The sequence below is a fragment of the Micromys minutus genome, assembly GCF_963924665.1.
Source record: "Micromys minutus genome assembly, chromosome: 11".
NCBI classification, from domain to species: Eukaryota; Metazoa; Chordata; class Mammalia; order Rodentia; family Muridae; genus Micromys; species Micromys minutus.
Window position 1 is genome coordinate 38,323,008 of NC_137980.1, and position 23,295 is coordinate 38,346,302.

Here is a 23,295-nt window from a genome sequence, read left to right on the forward strand (position 1 = left end):
CTTCTGGCCCCTAGGGACACTGGATGCACAGGACACACCCATATGACCTAGGTAACCCATCCATACAGATAAAATAAAAATTAATAAACCTTTTCAAAAATATATTCCAAAAAAATGGTATCTAAGACATTGCAATTTTCTTCCCCGTGAATTTCACTGTGGAGAACAAGGCGAAAGCCAGGTGCCAGGTGCCACCCAGAATGGGAGTTTCTGTCTATATCTTGGCTTCACATGCAGGTGCCAAGACTTAGGTTGGTATTTTGATTTTTTTTCTCCCCATTCTGTATTGCAGGTACAATGGGAAACCAGATGAGCGTCCCCCTAAGAACTGAAGACCAGGAGCACGACCTGAAAGCAGACACCTACAAGGTAGTGCGCTCAGCCCCTGGCACACCAGACACCAGAATGTGGACTCCAGAGGGTTCTATTCTGCCTACCCAGGGCTCACTGAAGAGAGGTGGGGTGTGAGGGCCACTGCTGTGACTCTCAGTCAGGGGAGCTGAAGTCCTACCACGGAGCTGCATCAAATCTGGGCTCTGTGTGAGAGGGGCGCAGGCTCTGTGGGTAAAGCATTTGCGGTGTAAGCATGAGCAACTGAGCCCTGATCCCCCAGCTCCCGTGTAAGAAGTTGGGCATGGCAGCACAGAGACATGAGGGTCCCCAGGGAGACCTCTGACCTCTGCATTCACACACATGGGCACGTATGAGGAGTCCCCCACCAAATGCAGACTCGGAGAGAGACCTCGTGTGAGAGTGGAGCAATTTGAAGAGACAGTGATTTGTGGAGCCTGTGCCTTCAACCACCTCCCGGGTGTCTTCAGCAGAGCCGGTTTAGTAGCTGTTTCAAGGCTGGCTTCCGGGTACAGGCTTTTGTTTCCCAGTGTTCTCCTGAGGGACACAGGACAATGTGTGGAGAGCTCTTTGATAATTAACTCGGGAATGGAATGTTGCTGACATCCTATGTATGGAGGCCACAATTGTCACTGACTGTTCTACAGTGACTAGGACATACACACATATGCAAGCACATGCACATGTGCATGTGTGTGCAAGTACACACACACACATACACACACACATGAATTATCAGACACACACATGAATTACCACACACACACATGAATTACCACACGCAGACATTAATTAACACACACACATGAATTAACACACATACATGAATTATACATGCACACACACACACACACAAACGAATATCCAAGTCCAAATGTCAACCATACTGAGGTTGATAACCCCAGGTGTTTTCCAATGATGCAAGACCTTAGCTGTACATTGAACCTCGGAGAAACCTCTAAAATCACAGTATCTGACTTTCCCCTCGGAGCAATTTAACCGGAAGCCATATGGATTCAGAGGAGAGGGGAGTGTTTTCAAAGCTCCTTGGTAACTTTACATATATCCCTGGTGGTGAGTTACCGTTAGGAATATCTCCTAAAAGATGTCTGTGGAGATCTGAGGTCAAGAGGCTAGGGAGTTAGTTAGATCAGTTGGTAAAATGCTTACCTCACAAGCACCGGACCTGAGTTCAATTCCGAGAGCCCACATTTAAAAAAAAAAAAAAAAAAAAGCCAGACTGTATGTATGGATCCTGAGTGGGTCAAGACAGGCGGATCCATGCAGCTAACAAGGCAGATACTCTAGATTACATGTGCTAACATACATGTGCATCTATACACACACAGAGTAAACCTCCTGTATGTCACAGGTGTGTTCATAAAAGGCTTGGCTAATGATTGCACTCATGGGGCCAAGATAGACAAGTGAAGTTGGCCTCGCAGACAAAGAATCACCATGTTAAATTCCTACGCGGTTCCTTATGAGTCAGTGCCCCTTGTGGTCCCATTTGTGTCTCAAGGACTTGCCTGCTGGAGTGAGGCTGGTAAGATGGAGCATGGACCCTGGGGAGCCATCCTTATGATGACAGGAATCCAGCCAGATAGAAAGCTGGTGGGTTCTACAAACATAACCTTTGGGTTTGACTCTGGAAGATGCTCCTGTCGCCTTGAGGCTCTCCCGTGAGTCCCTCCCGTGACCAGAGCACCAAAACCATCTGTTCTGTTGCAGGTGACATCTGACAGCGAGTGTGTTCAGAATGGGAATCCAGTGGTGGTGTCCACTCGTGTGATTCAACACTACGAGGAAGGTCAGTGCTGTGTGTGAAGACCATGTCGCTGGAGTGTGGGGGCTCCCTGGTCTTACGTACAGTAAACAGAGGAAGTGAGAGCCACAAGCTTTTCTCTAAAGCTCACCTATTTATTCCCCGGGGTGGCAGAAACACTGGGTGCTTATATGCTGGAAGCTGCCTGGCTTATGGTGTTAGAGTAAGAATCTAGATATCATCAAGTTTTCTCCTGTGAGTTCTGGGGAAGACCAAGTTCAGGCCATCCTAACTCAAGGATGTTTGGCTTTTCCCTGTATCTGCACAGCATCTCCCTCTATTTGGGTGTCTGTGGACCTGAAATCCCTCTGTCATGATGAAACAGTTATACTGTATCAGGGCCACCCTGACGACCTTGTCTTGGTCTCCAAATATGGCAACTTACACAGGGGCTAGAACCTAGGAACGTCGGGGAAATACAATTCAAGCCATGACAGCACTTGTGGGCTGGCCTTCTCAGTGGCCAAGAAGAAGCAACTGAGAAAGAGTAGGGGTCTGGCTTTTGGGGTCAGCATACTTAACTTAGAGCCCCTGCTTATCAGTTCATTGGCTATGGGATTTGACACATGTCACATGACACAAAGCAAGGTGTGAGTCTATTGCAGTTGGTGGCTGTGTAATGATCAACTCAGCCCCGCCTCCCTGTTGCATGTAGGGGTTCCTTCCCTGTGTGACTTTGGAGAACTGGAAGATACAAAACCAGACACCCCAGAGATCATAGTCTTAAAGGACAAAGCCTTCCACACACCTTCAGTCCAGACCTAATCAATTATCCATATAGAAAGGCGGGCTGTTCTGGGGCTGAGGAGATGGCTCAGTGGTTAAGAACACCTCCTGCACAGAGCTCACACAGTAGGTTCAGAACCATCTACAGAGCCAGTTCCGAGCATCTGATGCCTTCCTCGGGCCCCCACGGGCTCCTGCATGCCTGCAGTATACATGAACTCACATGGCCACTCGTGCATACACATTTAAAAGCAAAGTCATTGTACTTCTCCATTTCATAAGTTGTCGGGAACAGAAATGCCACAGCCCCTCTGCTGTTGGCAAGCCCTTTCCTGTTGGCAAGACGGGAAGGAGGCAGCTACCCCAGCTTACCTGTGCCACGAAAAGCAAGAAGAGATGCCACTAAGCCCAGAGATCCCAGGAATCAAAGCCAAAGGGACTTTTAACCATCATGGATGACAATTGTTCTCTGGCCTGTTTCCGTTTTTTTTGCAAAAGCCCTCGTACACCTCCCCTCGGGAGCTGCTAGGCAAGGATTCGACTAAATCAAGCTGTCTGAGCAGAGATAATACAGCTACTGTTTAATCAACATTCTGTTCCTTAGTCACACACACACACACACACACACACACACACACACACACACACAAATGTGCCTTAAAAGACACATCTGTTCTCCAGAGAGACACCTGAGTCACCTTCACTCTTAATCAGACTTGAAGGTTGGGGTAGGAAGTGAGCATTGGGAACAGTACAGGAAGAGGTGTAGGGTGGGCAGGAAGGATGGGCTGGACTCACTAGCGGTTACTGGGACTCTGGAGGTGGCACAATCATCACTGAAAGAATTCCACCCTCTCTGTCATCATATCGTAGAGATGTTGACTCACGTGTGTGTGTGTGTGTGTGTGTGTGTGTGTGTGTGTGTGTGTGTGTGGCTTGTGTCTGGGTTCGTAAGAAAAGAGTAAGGGTTTTTAATCCCTTCACCTGGACAGTCTGGGCAACTCAGAGCTGATCAGCATCCTCATTGAGGATCTACACACTGGGATGGCGTAGGTACCTACGAGGTGGGTGGTTGTGAAGACACAGAGTATTGCAAGTGAGGGCAGGCGATGTGCAAAACAATATTCTTCCTCCCAGATGCTGTCGCCTCGGGACCTGTGAGCGTGATACCTTCCCTAGGGGTCACCAAAGAAGGCTTTGTGGGTGGCTGAGATGGACAGGTGCTCCGGACCTATTCGTGAAGGTCTAATGTTATCCAAAGCATCATCGTAAAGAAAGAAGGAAGGGGGACAGAGCAGGAAAAAGAAGTGACATTGGGAACAGATGTTAGCGGGAGAGAGGGAAGAAGGGAGGGAAAGAGAGGGAGATGGGGGGGGGGCCGCTTAAAGATGGATACTGGTAGACTTGACTGTAGAGAAGGGGACCATAAGCTAAGTTGTTCGCAGCCTCTGAGGCATGGAAATTTCTAAAAGCTGACCTACTTTTACCGTCTGACCTTCTGAGCTCTAAGATACCTATGTTGCATTAAGCCCCAGAATTTGTAGTCATTTGGTGTCACATTGCATGCAGGCATTGCAATCTAACCAACCTGAGTTGGGTGTGGTGTCGGGGAGGGGCGGGGAGGGGGCGGGGAGGGGAAAAGGAGGGGCGGGGAGGGGGCGGAGAGGGGAAAGGAGGGGGCGGGGAGGGGCGGCGCCAGGTGTAGCTCTGCTGGTGGGGGATGGAATAGCCCCATCCAAGGTTTGCCTGAACAGCTCTGAGGGATGAACTGGAAGGAATAAGGGAGGAGCCAACTACAGAAGTCCATAGTAGATCGCACCGCCAACCTTAGTCACTGCTGCCCTGGGTGAATCAATCTTTCCTGGCCGGATTTCCCCTCCTGGCTATTTAATTCCTAAAACTTCACAGCTCTTTGGGGAAATAAAAGTGTCCCATTTCTCTCTTTCATAGATTCTGTTCTAGTGAGTTTACTCTCTCTAAAAGACAAAAGTCTCCATTCTTACAGTTGATAGCAGAGGCCAACACGTGACTGATCTAACCGGAGCGCATCTTTTCCCCTAGGCTGATGCCTGTCTGTCACACACGGATAAGGAGTTTCTTAGAATTAACATCTTCCCTTTCATCCCTTGTCAACTGTATCATTTTGCACCCTTGGAATATTCGCGTGTGTCTGTGCTCACGTACGCGGAATGAGCTTAGCGAACTGAAAATCCCCTACTCAAGTAAAAAAAAAAAAATAGGGTTTCTGCTGATAATACGAAGAGTGAGTGAGAATTTGACAGTTTTGATCCCTGGGGAATTGTTTCAGACAGTGCACAAAATCATAGCTGCCTGACAGTGAAAAAAAAAATGATGGGCCTGGGGCAGATGCTAATAATGTCTGTTTTCTCTGAGCATCCACCGTTTCTGCTCTGTCTGCTTTAGTTTGGGGTTTTGTTGCTTTTGCTCATTCTGATCCTGGAGTAATTCCTCCTGCCTCATCCTACCCTATCTGGGGTTACAGGCTCGAAACAGGCTACTCTACCTTTTAGAAATGCTTCCATGAAAGTCTGATAGGGGGTTGGGGATCAATTAAGTACTGGAGTCAGGAAAGTTGATCCTCAGAATTGAAGTTTAAAAAAAAAAAAAAAGGCTGGATTTGTGTCCTCTGCTTATGATTTCAGCAATGGAGAGGAGAGAAATAGATCCTGAGCTCACTGGCTAGCCAGTCTAGCCTACTTGGCAAGTCTCCAGCTAGGAGGGGAAGGAAGGAGGGGGGGAGGAAGGGAGGGGGAGAGAGTGAGGGAGGGAAGGAGAGGGAGGGAGGGAGAGAGAGATCCTGTATCAGAACAAGATAGTTAATACTGAGGAAATGATCCCCAAGGCATCTAGTTTGCATGCAAGTTTGCACCCACTCACGTGAAGCACCTCACTCACAGCTAGGCACACATGAACATCATTTAAGTTTTAGAAGTCTCTGGGGGCAAAGGGATGGTTGCCATCAGTCACAGCATGTCCCAGGGCTCAACACAGGAAATGTACTCAAGGCCTGGGCCAATACAGCTTTCTCCAGACTTCTGGGAGATTCTGATACCTTGGAAATGTGAGGCTGGCTGAGGAGCCGCTGAAGACTCAGTCAGACGGAAGTTCCAGGGAGCTAGAAATGTCCTGTAGAAATGTCCTGTCTTCACATCTCTACGTGTGGCTTCTGGGAGGAGCCAATAAGAGATTGGAGGTCCTCCGGGGACAGCCTCAGGTTAGGGTTTTCGCTTAGAATACCCCCAACCCAAGGCATCTGCCAGGGTTCTGCCCAAACACACTACACGCATCCCTGTCACTGAAGCACATAGGCCCCAGTTGCTCAGCATCCTTACCAGCACTGGCTACTGTCTACCTGTTTCGTTATGGCCATTCAGTGGGAGTAGAGTGGAACTGTGCTGTTATTTTGACTGCATTTCTACAGTGACAATGACACAAAGCATCCTCAGATGTACATGATGACCATCTACCTTTGAAATAGTGATTCCATTCTAATCTGATTGTTTCCTGCCTCCTGCTCCCCTGGTCCCTTGCCCCATAGCACCTATTTGATGATCTTTCTCAGAATTCCAAACTAACAAACTAAGTTTGGCAGTTTTCCATATACCGAGAACTTGATTTCTTACCCCACCCCATCTCCAGAGCCCTCCCCCTGATGTCCTAACAGCTGTGGGCACAAGAAGAGTAAGGTACTACCTTCTTTGGCAATCTACTTAATATTTAAACCTGCTTAACATAGTGTCCGATCGACTTTCTCCATGCTGAGGGGGTAGTAACTATATCATGTTGCTGCTCTGAATCTCTAGGCTGTTTTTGGAAAGAAATCTGGCAGTAGGTTTTGTTGTTATTTTAATTAAATTGGTTGGGGATAGCAACTCCACATTTGCTCTTCCAGTCTAAGGAAGAAAGAAAAGTTTAAGACAGACCTGTTTGTAGAGGATGTGGTAGTTTGAATATGCTTGGCCCATCAGGAGTAGCACTGTTAGGGGCTGTGGCCTTGTTGGAAGAAGTATGTCACTGTGGGGGATGGGCTTTGAGACCCTCCTCCTAGCTTATTGCAAGACAGTCTTCTGTTGGCCTTCAGAACAGGATGTAGAACGTTTAGTTCTTCCAGTGCCAGGTTTGCCTGGAAGCTGCCATGCTCCTGCCATGATGATAATGAACTGAACCTCTGAACCTGTAAGCCAGCCCCAGTTAAATGTTGTCCTTATAAGAGTTGCCTTGGTCATGGTGTCTCTTCACAAGCAGTAAAACCCTAACTAAGACAGGGGAGAGTAAAGAAATAATATAGAAACTTCTAGAATATTCATGGATAAGATAATGGTAGATAGATAGATAGGTCGATAGATAGATAGATAGATATAGATAGATAGATAGATAGATAGATAGATAGATAGAATGTGGCTGTCATTTGAGGAACAGAACCTGATAATTGACTTCTTCCGGCCTTCACATCCACTCACAATGATAAACACAGCCACCATGTACAAATAATGAGAATACTTGAGGAGCCACATCGGGTTGCAGATGTTTGTTAGTTGCAAAAAGGGTAGGAGGCAGATATAGGAAGGAGAATGACTGTGAGAGTCACCAATTTTGGCAGGAAAGACAAGTCAGATGCATATCGTCGCCTGATTTAAGAAGGAAAAACAAACAAACAAACAAACAAAACAAGCAAAAACCCCAAGACTAACTCAGATGGGAAAAGGTGGGGAGGAGGAAAGATGAAGGTGATGTCACTGCCCCGGTGTTGCCCAGGGGAGCTGAGCTTCACTGTGGCCTCTTGAAAACGTTCTGGGCAGCACAGGGTTAATAGTCCATTTGGATCCCCCCCCCCCCCCCCCCGACATCACTCAGTGTCTAGGCAAATCAAGCTGGTAATCAAGACTTCATCCCTCATGTCCAAAAGCCCCCTTCTGTTGTTTGTGTGTGCTAGGGTTTCCTGGCCAAGACATCCTGGCTCTTGAGAGCAAAGAAGAAAGCTTGAAATCTGATCGGTCAGTGAAGTTTCCAAGTCTCCCATCTTCCTCTGAGCCACAGGCCTCAGCCCCCAAACCCTGACACTTCAGAACAACAAATGCATCTGCCCAGCACAGAGAGCTTGTTTGAAGTGTCATTTGACTCTTGCTATGCGACCTGACCCTACCCAATCCAACCTGCAGAGGGTCATTACAGTATACTCTCTGAGGTCTTTATCTCTTATCCCAAGGGAGTCTTAAAGCCCTTTGATATTTAAATAGAACACTCTTTTGAAGAACTCAACATCTCCCTCCCTCCCTCTACAAAGAGCTGCTTTGCCCACTGTGTTTGGATCCTGATATGACAGTAATTGTGTGTCTGATTCAAGAATGTTACCCATGCAAACTCCCCTAATTCTGCAAACTCCCATTGCATCTTCAGGATTTGTAACAGCACCCCTTTGTGATTGCTGAGCAGTGTATGGACCCTTTGTGATTTATTCTGATAGATCAGGGTATCAGTGTATCAGGAAGTGAGTGTAAAACAAGACTGGGTAGGAAGTGATGTTGGAGGGGCCGGAGAGATGGGGAAGTACTTGTCATACAAACATGAGGACTAGGGTTTGGATCTTCAGCACACCACCAAACCTATCACATCTATAGTTTCAGTGCTGAGTCAAGAGTACCTCTGAGACTTGGGAAGCAAACAGTCCAGGTAAATCAGGACACTCCAGGTTCAGTGAGAGACCCTATCTCAAATAGTAGAGTGATATCATGTGTACCCATGTCTTAGGGTTTCTATTCCTGCACAAAACATCATGACCAAGAAGCAAGTTGGGGAGGAAAGGGTTTATTCAGCTTACACTTCCACATTGCTGTTCATCACCAAAGGAAGTCAGGACTGGAACTCAAGCAGGTCAGGAAGCAGGAGCTGATGCAGAGGCCATGGAGGGATGTGACTTACTGGCTTGCTTCCCCTGGCTTGCTCAGCTTGCTCTCTTATAGAACCCATGTCTACCAGCCCAGGGATAGCTTCACCCACAATGGGCTGGGCCAGGGATGGCACCACCCACAATGGGCTGGGCCAGGGATGGCACCACCCACAATGGGCTGGGCCAGGGATGGCTCCACCCACAATGGGCTCCTTGTGGATCAACCTCCCCCTTGATCACTAGTTGAGAAAATGCCTCACAGCTGGATCTCATGGAGGCATTTCCTCAAGGGAGGCTCCATTCTCTGTGATAACTCCAGCTTTTGTAAGTTGACATACAATCAGCCAGTACAACCCATATGTACATACATATGCCATACACGCACATACACACACACAGCCACACACATACAGAAATGATGCCTATGTGGAGAACAAGCGTCATGGACAGACAGCATAGGCTTTTGGAAATAGATGCTTTATTGGCAGAGGGAAGATGAGGAGTCTCGGCTTCTCTTTTGAAAACATCTGGAAGGATTGGGATATCGAATCTCAGGAAAAGAAGAGTCTGTCTCTAGCAGCTTGTTACAGGGTTGTTGTTCTGCTGTCAGCATCACTGTCTTCCCTGATCCCCGACCCCCAGTGCTTGCAAGACTTCACCCCAGGCAGGGCTCTGCTCTGTGCCTTACCCTTACTGCCTGGCATTCCTAAAGTCATTTGGGGCTGTAATTAGACAGCCTAAGTCTCTGTTCACTTGGGGCTCCTATATATTGGGTGGGGGGGGCACAAGGAGTTCTAATAGTTTTCTCTTTCCATGTGGGGGTCCACTCTAGGATGCCTCCCCCAGTGCTTGCCTAAAATGCTCGACTGAACTTGTGACGTTCTGTGTTATTTTTGTCCGTGTGCTCCTGCGAAGATGTTTATGGGCCAGCAAGCTAGCATAGCAAGTGCTTGCCACCAAGCCAATGACCTAAGTTCAACACGTGGAACCCACATGGTGGAAGGAGAGAACCAAGTCCCACGGGTTGTCCTCTGACCTCCACACATATGCCAGGGCACTCCCACCCCTCCCCCACCTCGTCCCACATCCATAATAAATAAGTAGAGTTTAGTAAAAAATGCCCCCCAAAAAAAGACTAGAAGAAAAAATCCAAAATCAAGGAGTGTACAAATCACGACAGAGAAAAGGAAAGAAAAAGAAATGCTGTTAAGAGGAAGAAAGCAAAGCAGCAGAACCTTTACAAAAGCCAGAATCCCTGACTCCTGAGCTCAGAGACACTGAGGAGAGTAAGATGCCAGGAAGCTTTCAAAGGCTTTCTTTTAAAGATGGCTGACGTCCTGAGGAACACACAAAGCAGCAGCTGAATCCAACCCGGGCCCAGGAGAGGAATGTCAGCAACACAGAGGGACAGTTAGCAAAACGGATGGGAAGTCGGCCACCTAGGAAAACCTCAGTGAAGAAATCAGGGTTTCAAAAAAAAAAAAAAATAGAAGTGTTGGAAATTAAAAAAATGATGAATCATATTTTTTTTTAAAAAAATGCACACAGTGGAAAGAATCGATTATAGATTCCACCAAGCAGAAGGAAAAAAATGCAGAGATGGGAAATCGGGTTAATAATAACCGTAAGTGTAAACCGTCTCTATCCATAATGAGGGTACATTACAAGGTCCAGAACCAACTGTGTTCTAAGAAGCACGTTGCGCTAGTAAAGACTCTCATGGACTGAGGCCAAGGAAAACAAAACACAATCAACAACAAAACAGTTTATCCAGCAAATAGGAACGAGAAAAACAAACCACATAGACAACCTGGTGTCTGTTAAAGTCGACTTGGAACCAAAAATAGTCCGAAGAGATTTAAAAAGCCGCTACACAGCGATAAAGAAGCAAATCAATTTACCAAGAAGACTGAACAACTTTAAACACACAGGCGCCAATTTCAAACAACAGACAGACACTAATGATCTCAGGAGGTTGGACCCCGAGGAGGGACTCCAGGCCAGGTGAGCAGCCATGCTCTTTCTTTATGGGCTCACTTCCCGGTGTGACTATGTTGACTAAATCCGTGTCTTCACTATTCCTTGTCTTTTAATCGAGGTATTGAGGACGGTTGGCCAAACAAAGCTGGTCCAGGCTTCCAGGGCCGGAGCGCTGACCTCAACAACTCTGTTATCAGTAAGAACCACCTAGTTTCCAGCGCTTAGCCCACTCCCTTGGAGTTCTTACCATCAGTGAGTGCTATCACCTGACAGGAACATCGATTATTTCTGCTGTTGGCTTTTATACCTTACCTTAGGTCATATTGGGTATCGAGCCTTTTCAAAGCAAACTCCTGGCACTTCCTCCCTCCCCCACCCCTACCCCCAGCCCCGTGGAAAGCGTCTTAGTTTCCTATGGCTGCAAGACCTTTTCATTCCTCTGGTATCCAGCCAGGTGGTGAATGGGGGAAATCAAGTCACGTTCTCAGGGGGTTACAAAAGCCTCTCCCTGGTTTCAATCCCAGCCTCTTCCTCTTTGTCAGCATCACCCTCCCCAGCTCTGGCCCGGAACACACTCAGTCCATTTCTGACAAGCCAAAGATGAGCCTTGCGTCTTTGATGCCTGGTCTGTTTGCTTCTTTTTCCTCCCATATGAAGTCCTGGAGCACAGGAGAAAAGCAAGGGAGAGCTAGCTCAGTTAGCCTACACACTGGCTGGGGACTTCATTGGCCTCATCTGAGTCACTTCTCTGTCCTCTGTGCTACTAAGAGATCACCAAGGCACACAAGAAGGTGGTCTCCTCATAGGCTTGTTCCTGACTCCAGACACTGTAAGACACTAGAGTTTGGCAGAGCGGCTGCTGATGGATTTGTATATATGTGGGCATGTGTTTATCATTTCGTGTTAACGTGTAATGGAACCAGGACGATCCTCTCCCTGCCTTTTCCTGCTCCCTGACTTCTCCCAAACAGATACCAATCTGGGCCTGTCTAAATGTATACTGAACACAGTGCGACGTTGGCAAGGATGGGGGGCCGTCTTCAGTACTGTCGTGGTATCTGTCAGCCACTAAGCACGTGCTGCGGGGCTGGGGAGGCAGACAGCGTCAGGCCAGGCCCTGGGTCAGCTTCCCCTGAAGCATCACGGCAGCCATGCCAGGAAACTATCCTATTCCCTGTGTTCACATGTGTGCAAGAACACATGCTTGCATGTATGCAGATGTTCGTATGGGTTCAGGTGCATGTGCAACACACAGGTGTGTGGGGCGAAGGTCAGGGAATAACCTCTTTAGAAGTTATACACATTTTGTTCTTCTTCTTTTTTTTTTTTTTTTTTTACATTTTGTTCTTCTAAATGAGACAGGCTTTCTCATTTTCTCAGCAGCCTGGAACTCGGTAGTCAGGTTAGGCTGGCTGGACAGTGTGCCCCAAGGGTCCCCCCTCCCCCTTCCCTAGTCTCCATCTCCCCAGGACCAGAATTATAGGTGCAACCATGACACTCACCCTTTGCTACACGGGTTTTGGGGACAGAACTTGAGTCCTGACGTTTGTGAGGCAAGAGTATCTTCCCAGACTGACATTCCCGCTTTATAAATGAGGGAAACTCAATCTTGTTAGGACTTCTTCTCCCAGGACGTCAACGCTTGTCAGTAGAGGATCTTCACACATAGAATACATGCGCCGGCCACATCTGTACTGTCCCGGCCTTCCTGTCTGAAGACACACCTGCTCTTCAAGGCTTCAACTTTCTGAGTATTGAGGTTTATTGGTTTAGTCGCCATATTCCCCAGAGTCTGTGCTAATAGATGTCTTACATGAAGACAGACGGAGTGTGAACTCAGGAGTCGGCTTCCGTCGGGCCCTGGCCCTGGGAACTGAGGGGAAGGCAGCTTGAGCCCAGGTGTCAGTGGTCTCCCTCATCAGCGGTGACAGCAGCTTAGATGTCATGACCCGTACTGAGCAGCTATTGTATCTCAGCCACTTTCCTGTGTAGTTTAAACATATTAACTCGTGCCATCTCCTAAATGACGAGGCTCGGGGGGGCGGGGGGGTGAGGCGGCGGTGTCTACTGTTTCCTCATCTTCACCAAAGAATAAAGGCAGAAAAAAATTAAATCACCTGGGTTCAAAAAAGATTGTGTGTGTGTGGGGGGATGTGTACATGTGTGGTGTGTGTGTGTGTGTACATGTGGTGTGAGTGTGGTATGTGTGTGTACATATGGTGTGTGTATGTGGTGTGTGTATACGTGTGTGTGGTGTGTGTGTGTGTACATGTGGTGTGTGTACATGTTGTGTGAGTGTGGTGTGTGTGTACATGTGGTGTGTGTACATGTGGTGTGAGTGTGGTGTGTGTGTGTACATGTGGTGTGTGTACATGTGTGTGTGTGTGTGTGTGTGTGTGTGTGTTTGTGTGTGTGTGTGTTGGAGACAAGGTCTCACTGTGTTGCTCCGGCTGGTCTGGAACTCACAGAGATCTGCCTGCCTGTCTCCATAGTACTGGGATTAAAGGCGTGGACCACTACTCCCTGCCAGAGAGGACCTCCTTCCATGGGCCTCAGATTCTCTCCGAGGGGATACTTATAAAATGTTTGATTACCACAGCATTGGATGAGAGGGTCATTCAAGAGGTTGGGGCCAGTGGGCTGCTAGATATAACTCATAGGACACAATCCCATGATGAAGACTGAGCTCAGGCCCAGATGTCTAGTGTATTAAGCGATTGAGAGATCTCCCAGCTCCGGAGCTCAAGTTCCAGCAAACACACTATGATTCCTATTGGAAAAACTTAAGTATACACCTCTCTGGCTTCCAAGGAAGCAAAAGATGACAGTGGGCCTTGGATGTCACTCACACAGTGCATGGCAGGTAGTGACTTTCCAGTCATTGGCTTTTCAGCCTCATCAGCCTCGGAGGGTCTCTCTTCCAGAAAGAACAGGGTCAGGACACGTCTACTGGGCCGACAGCAGGGAACAAAACCACCCCAGTCTGCAGAAGGAACGCTGTGTGTCCAAAGATGGAGTCCATTATTCTCCCCTGAATTTCCTGGCTTGTTGAATGACCACTGTTTATATTTGTGTTTACAGTCGATTTGGGCATAAGCAACTCGAAGGATAATGTGGCTACTTCTTCCCCCGAGGCCCACGCTGCGGCCAATGCCAGCGGAAAGAATCTTGGGAAAGAAGCCAAGCCCAAGGCACCAGCTGCTAGATCCCATTTTTTCTTGACACTCTCTCGGCCTGTACCAGGACGTCCCGGGGACCAAGGCACAGATTCATCGGCTGCCTCGGGGAGGCTTGATGTCAGCCCAAGCACAGTGCCTGAGAACAAAGGCCCAAGTGAGCACGGGGCACTTCCGGTGGCAGCTGCACCAGGGCCGGCTCCAGATAAAACCCCAGGGCACACTGAGGCCAAGCAGCAGACCCTCCCTGCCCCCGGCCCACTGGCACCTTTGCCACCCGAGACTCAGACAGAATCCCCGTCCAGGCCCAAGGATTTCAGCTTTTTGAACAGATTCTTAAAACTAGACAAGGGAAGAGAAAGCGCGCCGGTTGTCAACCAGCCTGAAGAAGCAAAAGGCTCCAAAGACCAAGAACAGGCCACAGAGGCCCTCGCGGTGCCGGGGAATCCCCATGGTGTCTCCTCGGGGGAGGTAAGTGTGTGGAAGGCTATCAGCTTCCTCTCCAGTGGGTGCTTCTTTGGGGGGGGGTGCTGATGAGTGAGACCGTTACATATCACCCTGCAGTCACCTGAGGTCCTAGACAAGGTAAGCTTCCTCCTTATTTGTGTAGGCAGAAACATGCAAAGAACAAAACCCTGGTTTATGTCATGAAAAAGAGGTGGTGGTTGGTTTACACAGAGACAAATCCAATTGGATTGCCTCCGAATCCAAGCCCGGGGTACAGTGTGTATGTTTATGAGCCCAGAAAGAAGGACACCAGGGGGAGAAGAGTGATTTCTACCAAGCCTAAACACCAGGCCGGGGATGTAGATGGTGAACACTTGTCCAGCAGTCCTGGGTTTGGTCTCAGTGCTCGCTCACCCCAGGGGTGGAAGCTCGGGTTTTTAATCCCAGCACTTGGGAGGTAGAAACAAGAAAATCTGAAGTTCAAGGTCATCCTTGGCTACTTAAGGCCAGCCTGAGCTACATAGGACCCTGTCTCAAGGAAAGAAAAGAATTAGCCTTCATACTGTGACTATTAGATTCCAGCCAAAAATTCCAGACAGTTGAAACTGTAAAAAAAAGACAATAAGACTAATATATAGATGCCTCTTGCTACCAATGTTTCTCTATGCACATAAACCTGGACTCGGAGTTTATTTTCAAAGGCTCCTTCCCTCGTCTGTCCCCAGACTGTACTAGTTCACCGCACAGTCCAGTGAGCAACATGTGAAGAGGGGTCTGGACTCACGCCGTCTGCCTCACCACAGAAAGCATCCTATCCCACGCACAAGCCGAGAGCCCTAAGCTGCCCTTCTTGGGGCTGTGACCTGATCGCTGATGTTCCCGACGATTGCAGGCAACTGTTTACACATTTCGCCTGTGTAGAGAAACTCTGGCTGTGTTTGTTTCGTTGCCTGTGGGCGTCGAGAGCCATTCAGAGGTGGTGAGCCTCTCTAACCATTATAGGCTTTTTAGGTGTCTGGCTCCAAAGTCAGTCTGTCACCTGGATTAGGGACAAAGAGAGTTATTTATAGAGGGAGTGAAGAGCTCTGCTCTGCCCATCTTTGCACGGTTGCCTAGTGACTCAGCCAAATCCTCCGTCTTAATCAAACAAATCAAACCAGCAGCCACCAGCGAGTTCTTTTAGTCACAAACCCTAGCATACTCCTCTACTCTTTCAAAGAACTCCGTCGTGAGCAGTTTTGAAGTGGGGCTTTGCCAAGTCTGCCTCCTCTGTAGGGCAGGGGTGAGGGACACACACCCTCGGAGGTAGCCACTAGATTTAATGGCAGTGGGGTCCCAGGTGAAACTGGCTTCGAGACACAATCTGGGTTAGAATCACGGGAGTATGAATGTAGTCAGGCCCGGGGGATGTTCGCAGCTAAAACCGTCTGCCAGAGCACCCCACCCTCAGTTATAACGCGTGTGTCTTCCTGGATAAAGACCCCTCTCTGTTACACGTGCCAAGGAGACTCGTATGCTTAGCTGGGTTAGACTACAAATTCCCATGTTTCAGTATCATTGAAATGTAAAATATTGGGTGTCCATCCTGTACAATGCCTGTGTATAATAGCAAAACAAAACCAAAAAAGTAGCCCTCCAGCCCCTGTGGCCTACTTCTGTGTTTTGAGGGAAAACCAAATTTTTAAAGTACAGTGAGGAAATACAGACCTCAGAAAATAATACGAATCAAATTTCCCAATCAATAAGATTCTCTTGGAGCTAGCACGTCCACCATGCAAAGCTGAGGGGTTGGTGAATCTATTCAGAATTCTTCGGGGAAAATTAAGCCTCAGGTTTTGCCTCGTCAGCTCTCCCTCCCTCACCCCCTACCCCATCCCCCACAGTTCACTGCCGCTGAGTCCTAGCTGCGTTTGGAATTCCAGCCACAGTCTCACCAAGATGTGAATCGGGACAGAGATAACTGCCCCACATCTTCTCCATGGGGGTGGGGACACACACAAATCTGTGTTTTCAGAACGACAGTCTTATCTGTGTGCGTTATAAAACTACATTCAGACTCATAGCATCGTTAAAACAAGGCAAGAATTCATGGACAAGTGGGGCATTTACCACATAGGCCAAAGAAGAGATAAATTATAGGCCTGAAAGCTGACTGAGCTGTGATTCACACAAACCAACTGGTTGGCAGGGATGGGGCTTTTTTTTCTCTCTCCCCAACTGAACCAGGGTTCTAAGATGAGCATTTAATACATCTCATCGCACGTGCGCAAAGCGATCCTACAATGGAAATCCGGTTTGACTGCTTCTAAAAGAGGACACTGGGTGTCTGTTTCTCCCACGGTCCTTCCAGGGCTATCTCTGTGGCGGGCGCAAGGATGAGCTGTCGTTGCCAAGAGTGGTTGGTTCCTTCAGAACTAGCAATGTTTCTTTTTGCTTACAAATTTATTCAAGTTCTGCACTGCTTACTTAAACAGGGATCTTGTGCAAGAAGAGAAAGATGGCTGGCTTGGGTAGTTCTAGCGTGATCTCCTCAGTCCGTCTCCACCCCACCAGACTTCTCATTACATTTATTTGTGTGTGTGTCTGTGTGTGTGTGTGTGTTTGTTTGTTTGTTTAGCAGTGTGTGTAATTGCACACCCGTAAGTCTGAGGACAACCTTTGGGGATTGGTTGCCTCTTTCCACCATGTGGGTTCCTGAATTCGATCTCCAGTCATCAGGCGGCAGCGATGCACCTTGACTTGCCGAGCCCTCTAGAAGGCCCGTGTAGACTTTCTTAAGAGATGCTCTGAGCCATACAAGTCTGAAGAGAGCAAGCTTGTTTCCGCTCCCTGCTCTCCTTCTTTCCAGCACGACTTTCAAAAATGCTCACCTGGTGAGAAGATGAGACAGTAAACCGGATGTGGTGGTGCTTGTCTACAATACCAGCACTTGGGAGGTGAAGGCAGGAGAACCAAGGTTATCCTCTGCTACACAGTGAGCAGGAAGCCAGCCTGGGCCACACAAGATCCTGTCTCAAAACAACAACAAACAAACAACAAAAATTGTGGATAAATTGGTATAGGAATTACTGGGAAAAGAATTTTGAAAGTTATCTTAAAAAAGGTCAAAGTGTGTTTCTCTCAGTCTCTGTCTCTGTCTCAGTCTTGTCTCTCTCTCTCTCTCTCTCTCTCTCTCTCTGTGTGTGTGTGTGTGTGTGTGTGTGTGTGTGTTTCTTTATATAACACCAAACAGTTCTTAGAAAGTATGCTGCCCCATTTGGCAGCACTAACGGCACTTCTCACTGCTGGGAACTTTGTTAAATACACAACACACTCATTCTAGACAGTGGGTTAAGAGTTCGTAGTAGTCTGAGGCAGTTATTAATGCTGGAGTTCTTCCTTCTGATTGTGAAACGCAATCAACAGTCTAACGGAACGAATGTGACAGACTTGCCTTCCAGAATCCCTCATGGCTTCTGCCCTGCCAGCAGCAAAACTCATCTTCCACCTTGAGCCCTGTGTAAGAGTGAGCTTGATTCTGTGTCTCTGGGTGTGGCTACAAAGTAATTAGGGAGCAGGAAAACAAATGCCAGAATCTGGGGGCGCAGTCCAGCTGGCAGAGGGTTTACCTAGCGCGCCCAATATCCTCTGGTCCCGGCATTGCATGGTGGCACAAGCCTACAACCCCAGCACCAAAAAGATGGAAGATGGGAGCATCAGAAATTCAAAGTCATCCTCAGCTACGAGTGAGTTGGAGTCTAGATTTCTCTCAAAACAAAAACGCAAGCAAGGGAACATTTTCGTGAGTTGAACATCGCTATTCACCTGTCTCAGCCAATGGGAATCAAGCTGACAAATTAGCCTTCTTTCCGGTCAAGGAGAAGAGACACTGAGACAGAAGAAGGGAGGAAAGACACTCTTGCCTACAGGAAACAAGAGGGAACCGACAACCTTTTTTTATGTCCATCCTACCCTCCACCTCCAGTCACAAACAACCAGTGTGGCAAATGTAAGAATTTTGTTCCCCAATGAGCCAACGGCTTTGGGTGACGTCAAGCCCCTATCTGGAGCCCCGGAGTGACTTCTTGGAAATGCAGACAAACTTTACTCACATTAAGGTTTGTCTGCGGGGAACAAAGACAAAGAGGGGCGGTCATTTCCAGCTTGGAGCCTCTACACGGATGCGTCAGTTACTCAGCTCAACTAGAAAAACAAATAAAATGGACAGGATCGTCTCTTTCTTCCTGGAAGGAGGAAGGAAGTGAGTAATCAGGAATTCTTAGATCTCTCTCGGAAAAGCATGGCAGAGGAATGGAAACACACACATACACACGCACATATATAAATTTACACATCATACATATACATATAACATATAATGTATAGCAATACATATGTATAATAGATATTAAGTAGCAGAGAAAAGTGGAAACAAACATACATACATACGTGTGCGTGTTTCTATCTTACTCGTATGGGTGTTTTGTCCTGTGTACTATGTGCATGTGTTACCCTCGGAGCCAGAAGAGAGCAACAGACCCCTGAGGCTGTAGTTCCCAGTGTTTGTGACTTTTTTCGTAGGTTCTAACTGCTGGGCCATCTCTCCTGTCCTTAGATTCTTATATTCTAAGGTTTGTTTGATTTCCATCTGAAATCTGGTCATTTCCCGGTCTTAGGGTTTTACCGCTGTGAACAGACACCATGGCCAAGGCCCCTCTCATAAGGACAGCATTTAACTGGGGCTGGCTCACAGGTTCAGAGGTTCAGTCCATTGTCATCAAGGCAGGAGCACGGCAGCATCCGGGCAGGCATGGTGCAGGAGGAGCTGAGGGTTCCACCTCTTGTTTCAAATGCAGCTCGAAGGAGACTCCCTTCAGGGCAGCTAGGACGGAGGTCTTCCCACACCCACAGTGACACACCTATTCCAACAAGGCCACACCTCCTAATAGTGCCACTCCTTGGTCTAAGCATATACAAACCATCACACCCAGTTAAGAACATGGGTCTCGCTAGGGAACTGGTTTCAACCCTGTGTAGTGACAATGCACTTTAAAAAAAAAATGTTTTCAAGCACACTTGCCTTTCAAATGGCCCAGTTTATAATTAATTATTTATTGAAGCACTGAACAACGTTTTATCCATAATATTATTTACTTTCTATTTATGGGACCCTGGGCTTTGTATATGCTAGACAAGCACTCTACATTTGAGTGATCAATTTCCAGCATAAGGGGTTTTTTGTTTTGTTTGGTAGCATCCTTTGCAAGAGAAAAGTTTAGAACTGAGAAAACCCCACTAGGTCATAACCCTCCACCACACCCTCATGCACCCACTCTTCCACAGTGAAAGGGAAGTAAAAAGTATTGAAATTATTAGTCGTGATTTCCATAATGACTCCGTGGATGTGAGTTTTCTCCATTTGTTTATTCCTCTATATTTTCTCTTTTTGGGTGTGTGGGGGTTTTTTTTCCATTTGGAAGGGGATCAAGAAAGCCACTGCAATATAGCCTAAATTGGCCCCAAGCACATGCTTCCCAACTGTTGGAATTACAGACATGAGATGCCAAGCCTGGCTTGTCTGTGTCACACAAGAAAAACACGAAACAAAACAGAAACACAGCCAATATTTCCCCTATTTATCCGGTAGGTGGCGCTGTGAGACCAGAGCATTCAGAGTCGCACTGGACATCTGCATCCCTTTCTGACCAGAAGGGACATCTGCATCCCTTTCTGACCAGAAGGAACGGTTTTCTCTCTCCTTGGTTCCCAAACGCAGCGATCCAGACCTTGTGTGGCAATTCCTATCTCTGAAACAACACAGGCTTTTTTTTTTTTTCCCAAACAAACCTGTCTCCAGCACTATGCGACAGCGGCAGCTTTTGGCGCCCTTTCTTGATTGACATTTCCTGGATTGCTTCAATTGCATTCTTTCCCAGTCCCGCCCTGGGTTTAAAACACAAGAATGCATTTTTATTAGCTGGTGTGAATAAGGATAGGAACCGTGGCAAAATAAAAGCAATCAGTCAAACAAACAAAAACAAACCCTACGTTGGTAATACATTTTTGAATTCCTTAGTCTCCTAGAACGAACCAAACGTCTTTTTCTCCTGAATCTACGGGCTTCTTGTAGGTGTCTCTGCTCTCGGGAGAAGAAAGGGGAGTAAGAGAGGGGTTTCCTGGCAGATGAAACCCTCGGTGCTGTTCTAGCGTCCCCGGGGAGAGGAAAGACAGATTCGTCACCTCCCCTTTGATCCCGGGTAGCACCCAGCTCCGATTTCTAAGAGATTGCAAGGATGGAAAGGAGCCGATTGCTGATTGCTCTATTGCCTTCAGCGCCTTCCTCTCGCTCCATCCTTGGTTCTCGTCCTAAACGAAGTCAGCTCTAGTCAAGCTTTTGGCTGCCCTGGTCCTGTTCCCAAGACCCTACTGAGCTGGCTAAGGATTAACTGGCACTTGTCAGAGGGAGAGGGAAGGGAATCACAGACAGGCTTCCTCATTGAAAACCTTGCTGCAGTGAGGCAGAGGCAGCTCTCAACTGACCAGATGAGGATGATTTTCTCCACAGCTCCTTCCAGTTTGCTCTTTGAAGCCAACAGACAGGGAAGAAAACGCTTAAGCTTCCGACACAGGGAATAGTTACCCTCACCTGTTTGCTTGAGAGGCGTTTCTGGACATTTCTGGAAGAACACTTCTAGAGTGTTCTGGGAACCTTATTAGTAGATTTAATTGTAGTAAGGACACAGTTGAGGTTAAGGACAAAGATGGTCCTGCAAGAAGCACACAGCTGATTTGAGCTGGAAACTCTTGGCCCAAGAGCTGGAGCTGACCCCCAGGCTCATTGACTTTGACCCTAGAGATGATTATTATGTTTGCTCTAGTCACAGAAGGTATTTAACCTTTGCATTTTATAGACTGCTCTGGTTGTATTTCTGTTGCTGCACTAAACTATTTTGACAAAAAAAAAAAAAAAAAAAAAAAAAGCAACTTAGATGAAAAGGGTTTTATTGTAGTTCACAATTCTGAGTTAAAGCCCATCATTTTCAGGAAGTCGGGGCTGGAGCTCAGCCGGTTAGTTACTGAGAGAGTTCTCTAGTCTTAAGCAGTCCAGTGCTCAGCCTAAGGAATGGTGGGGCACACAGGGAGCCACATCTTCCTACATCAAAATAAATCCATCAAAATAATCCTCCACAGAAACTTGTGGATTGCCCTGGTGCTGTTTGTATTTTAATGCTAATTCCACTTTCCCAAGAAGGGCTGCCTAGGACAAGGAGTTAATCACATACTCAGATGACTTCATCAAAACCTTCTCCCCATTTTACCTTGTAAAATAAAGGCTCTAGCTGGGTGATTGGGCAGGGAAAGGGAAAGAGGAACTGAAAACTTTGAGGGAGAAGGAAGAAGGAGAGAGAAGAGGAGAGAGAGGAGGTGGAAGGAAGATGGAGCTGAAGAACACGGCCTGGAGAAACCCAGTTCTAAGGGATCTCATAGCTGGGGAACAGAGCAGTGTGGTGGTAGATCTGCCCAGTCTAGGCGTGCAGCTTGTATTCATATTAACTGAGTTGTGTTTTCTTTGCATGGGCTTATTTGGGTTGGAGAGGTTACCGCAACTGACACACCCAAAGGTCATCTACATCTAGACAATTCCTTATTTTTTAATTAATTTATTCATTTTATGTATATGAGTACACTGTTGCTGTCTTCAACCTTGGCCCAAGAAGTTTCTGTTTGCATCAGAATGCAGAGACAGCAACATAGAGACTCACAACAAATTAAGGTGTAGAGAGTGAGTGTTGAGAGATCAATCGTACATGGGGCATCTACCCCACCCCAAGTCTCAGGGACCACTGAGGAGGACAAGACGGAGAGTGTAAGAGATGGAGTGTAGGGAGGGAGCCATAAGATCCTGTGTTCTGGACATGACATGACCGCGCCCTCACAACTCATGGAAGCCGTGGTTCCTCAAGCCAGACCCTCAGGACAACAGTAAAATCGGCGACCATTTCAGCAGGCAGCTGGACTCAGTGAAACAACATAAAAGAGAACAAGGCAGATGGAGGGGTCTGTATCGGGGTCGGGGGCCTTGGGATAGACATCGCAAGATGCATTACATAGATGTGTGAAATTGTCGAAGAATAAATAAAGATACCATTTTAAAAATTGAATTTATTTGTGTGTATGTGTGTGCTCAGACACGTGCATGTGGAGGTCAGAAACAAGTATATGTAGGTAGGTAGATAGATAGATAGATAGATAGATAGATAGATAGATAGATAGATAGATAGATAGATGGATGGATGGATGGATGGATGGATGGATGGATGGCTGGCTGGCTGGCTGGCTGGATGGATGGATGGATGGCTGGATGGCTGGCTGGCTGGCTGGCTGGCTGGCTGGCTGGCTGGATGGATGGATGGATGGATGGATGGCTGGATGGCTGGCTGGCTGGCTGGCTGGCTGGCTGGCTGGATGGATGGATGGCTGGCTGGCTGGCTGGATGGATGGATGGATGGATGGCTGGCTGGATGGATGGATGGATGGATGGATGGATGGATGGATGGATCTAAGAGCCAGTTCACTTCTACCGTATGGGTCCTGAGAACCAAATTCAGATTGACAGGCTTTACTGACAAGTGACTTGGTACCCACTGAGCCACCTTGCTGTCCCACTCAAAGATATTTTTAAGAAGCGGAAAGAGGGAGCAACAAGGGAGTGTGGCAACAGAAGGGGAGAAGGAAAGAAAGGCTGGTGGGGGAGCAGGTTGCTGGCCACACTTGTTGAAGCCAGCAGCACTGAAGTTGAACGCTCTCTTGTCGTCACAAAGAAATTGCTAAGAGATGCCCCCATCACGACTGCTTCGCTTTGCATTTCTTTCAACCACACGTGAGCACTCAGTTTCTCTGTA

General features: G+C 47.5%; 1 protein-coding gene across 2 annotated transcripts in view; it reads left to right on the top strand.

Annotated features, from left to right (window-relative positions):
- Positions 1–297: 297 nt before the first annotated feature.
- The window catches only part of BCAS1 (brain enriched myelin associated protein 1), a gene marked incomplete at its 5' end in the record, with an annotated part of 68,316 nt that continues 45,318 nt past the window's right edge, over positions 298–23,295 (top strand). For both annotated transcript variants that reach the window (XM_080925706.1, XM_080925707.1), the window contains 3 exons: positions 298–369; positions 2,083–2,161; positions 13,872–14,437. In XM_080925706.1, coding sequence (XP_080781832.1) covers positions 298–369; positions 2,083–2,161; positions 13,872–14,437 — 717 coding nt within the window. The remainder of the gene's footprint in view (positions 370–2,082; positions 2,162–13,871; positions 14,438–23,295) is intronic.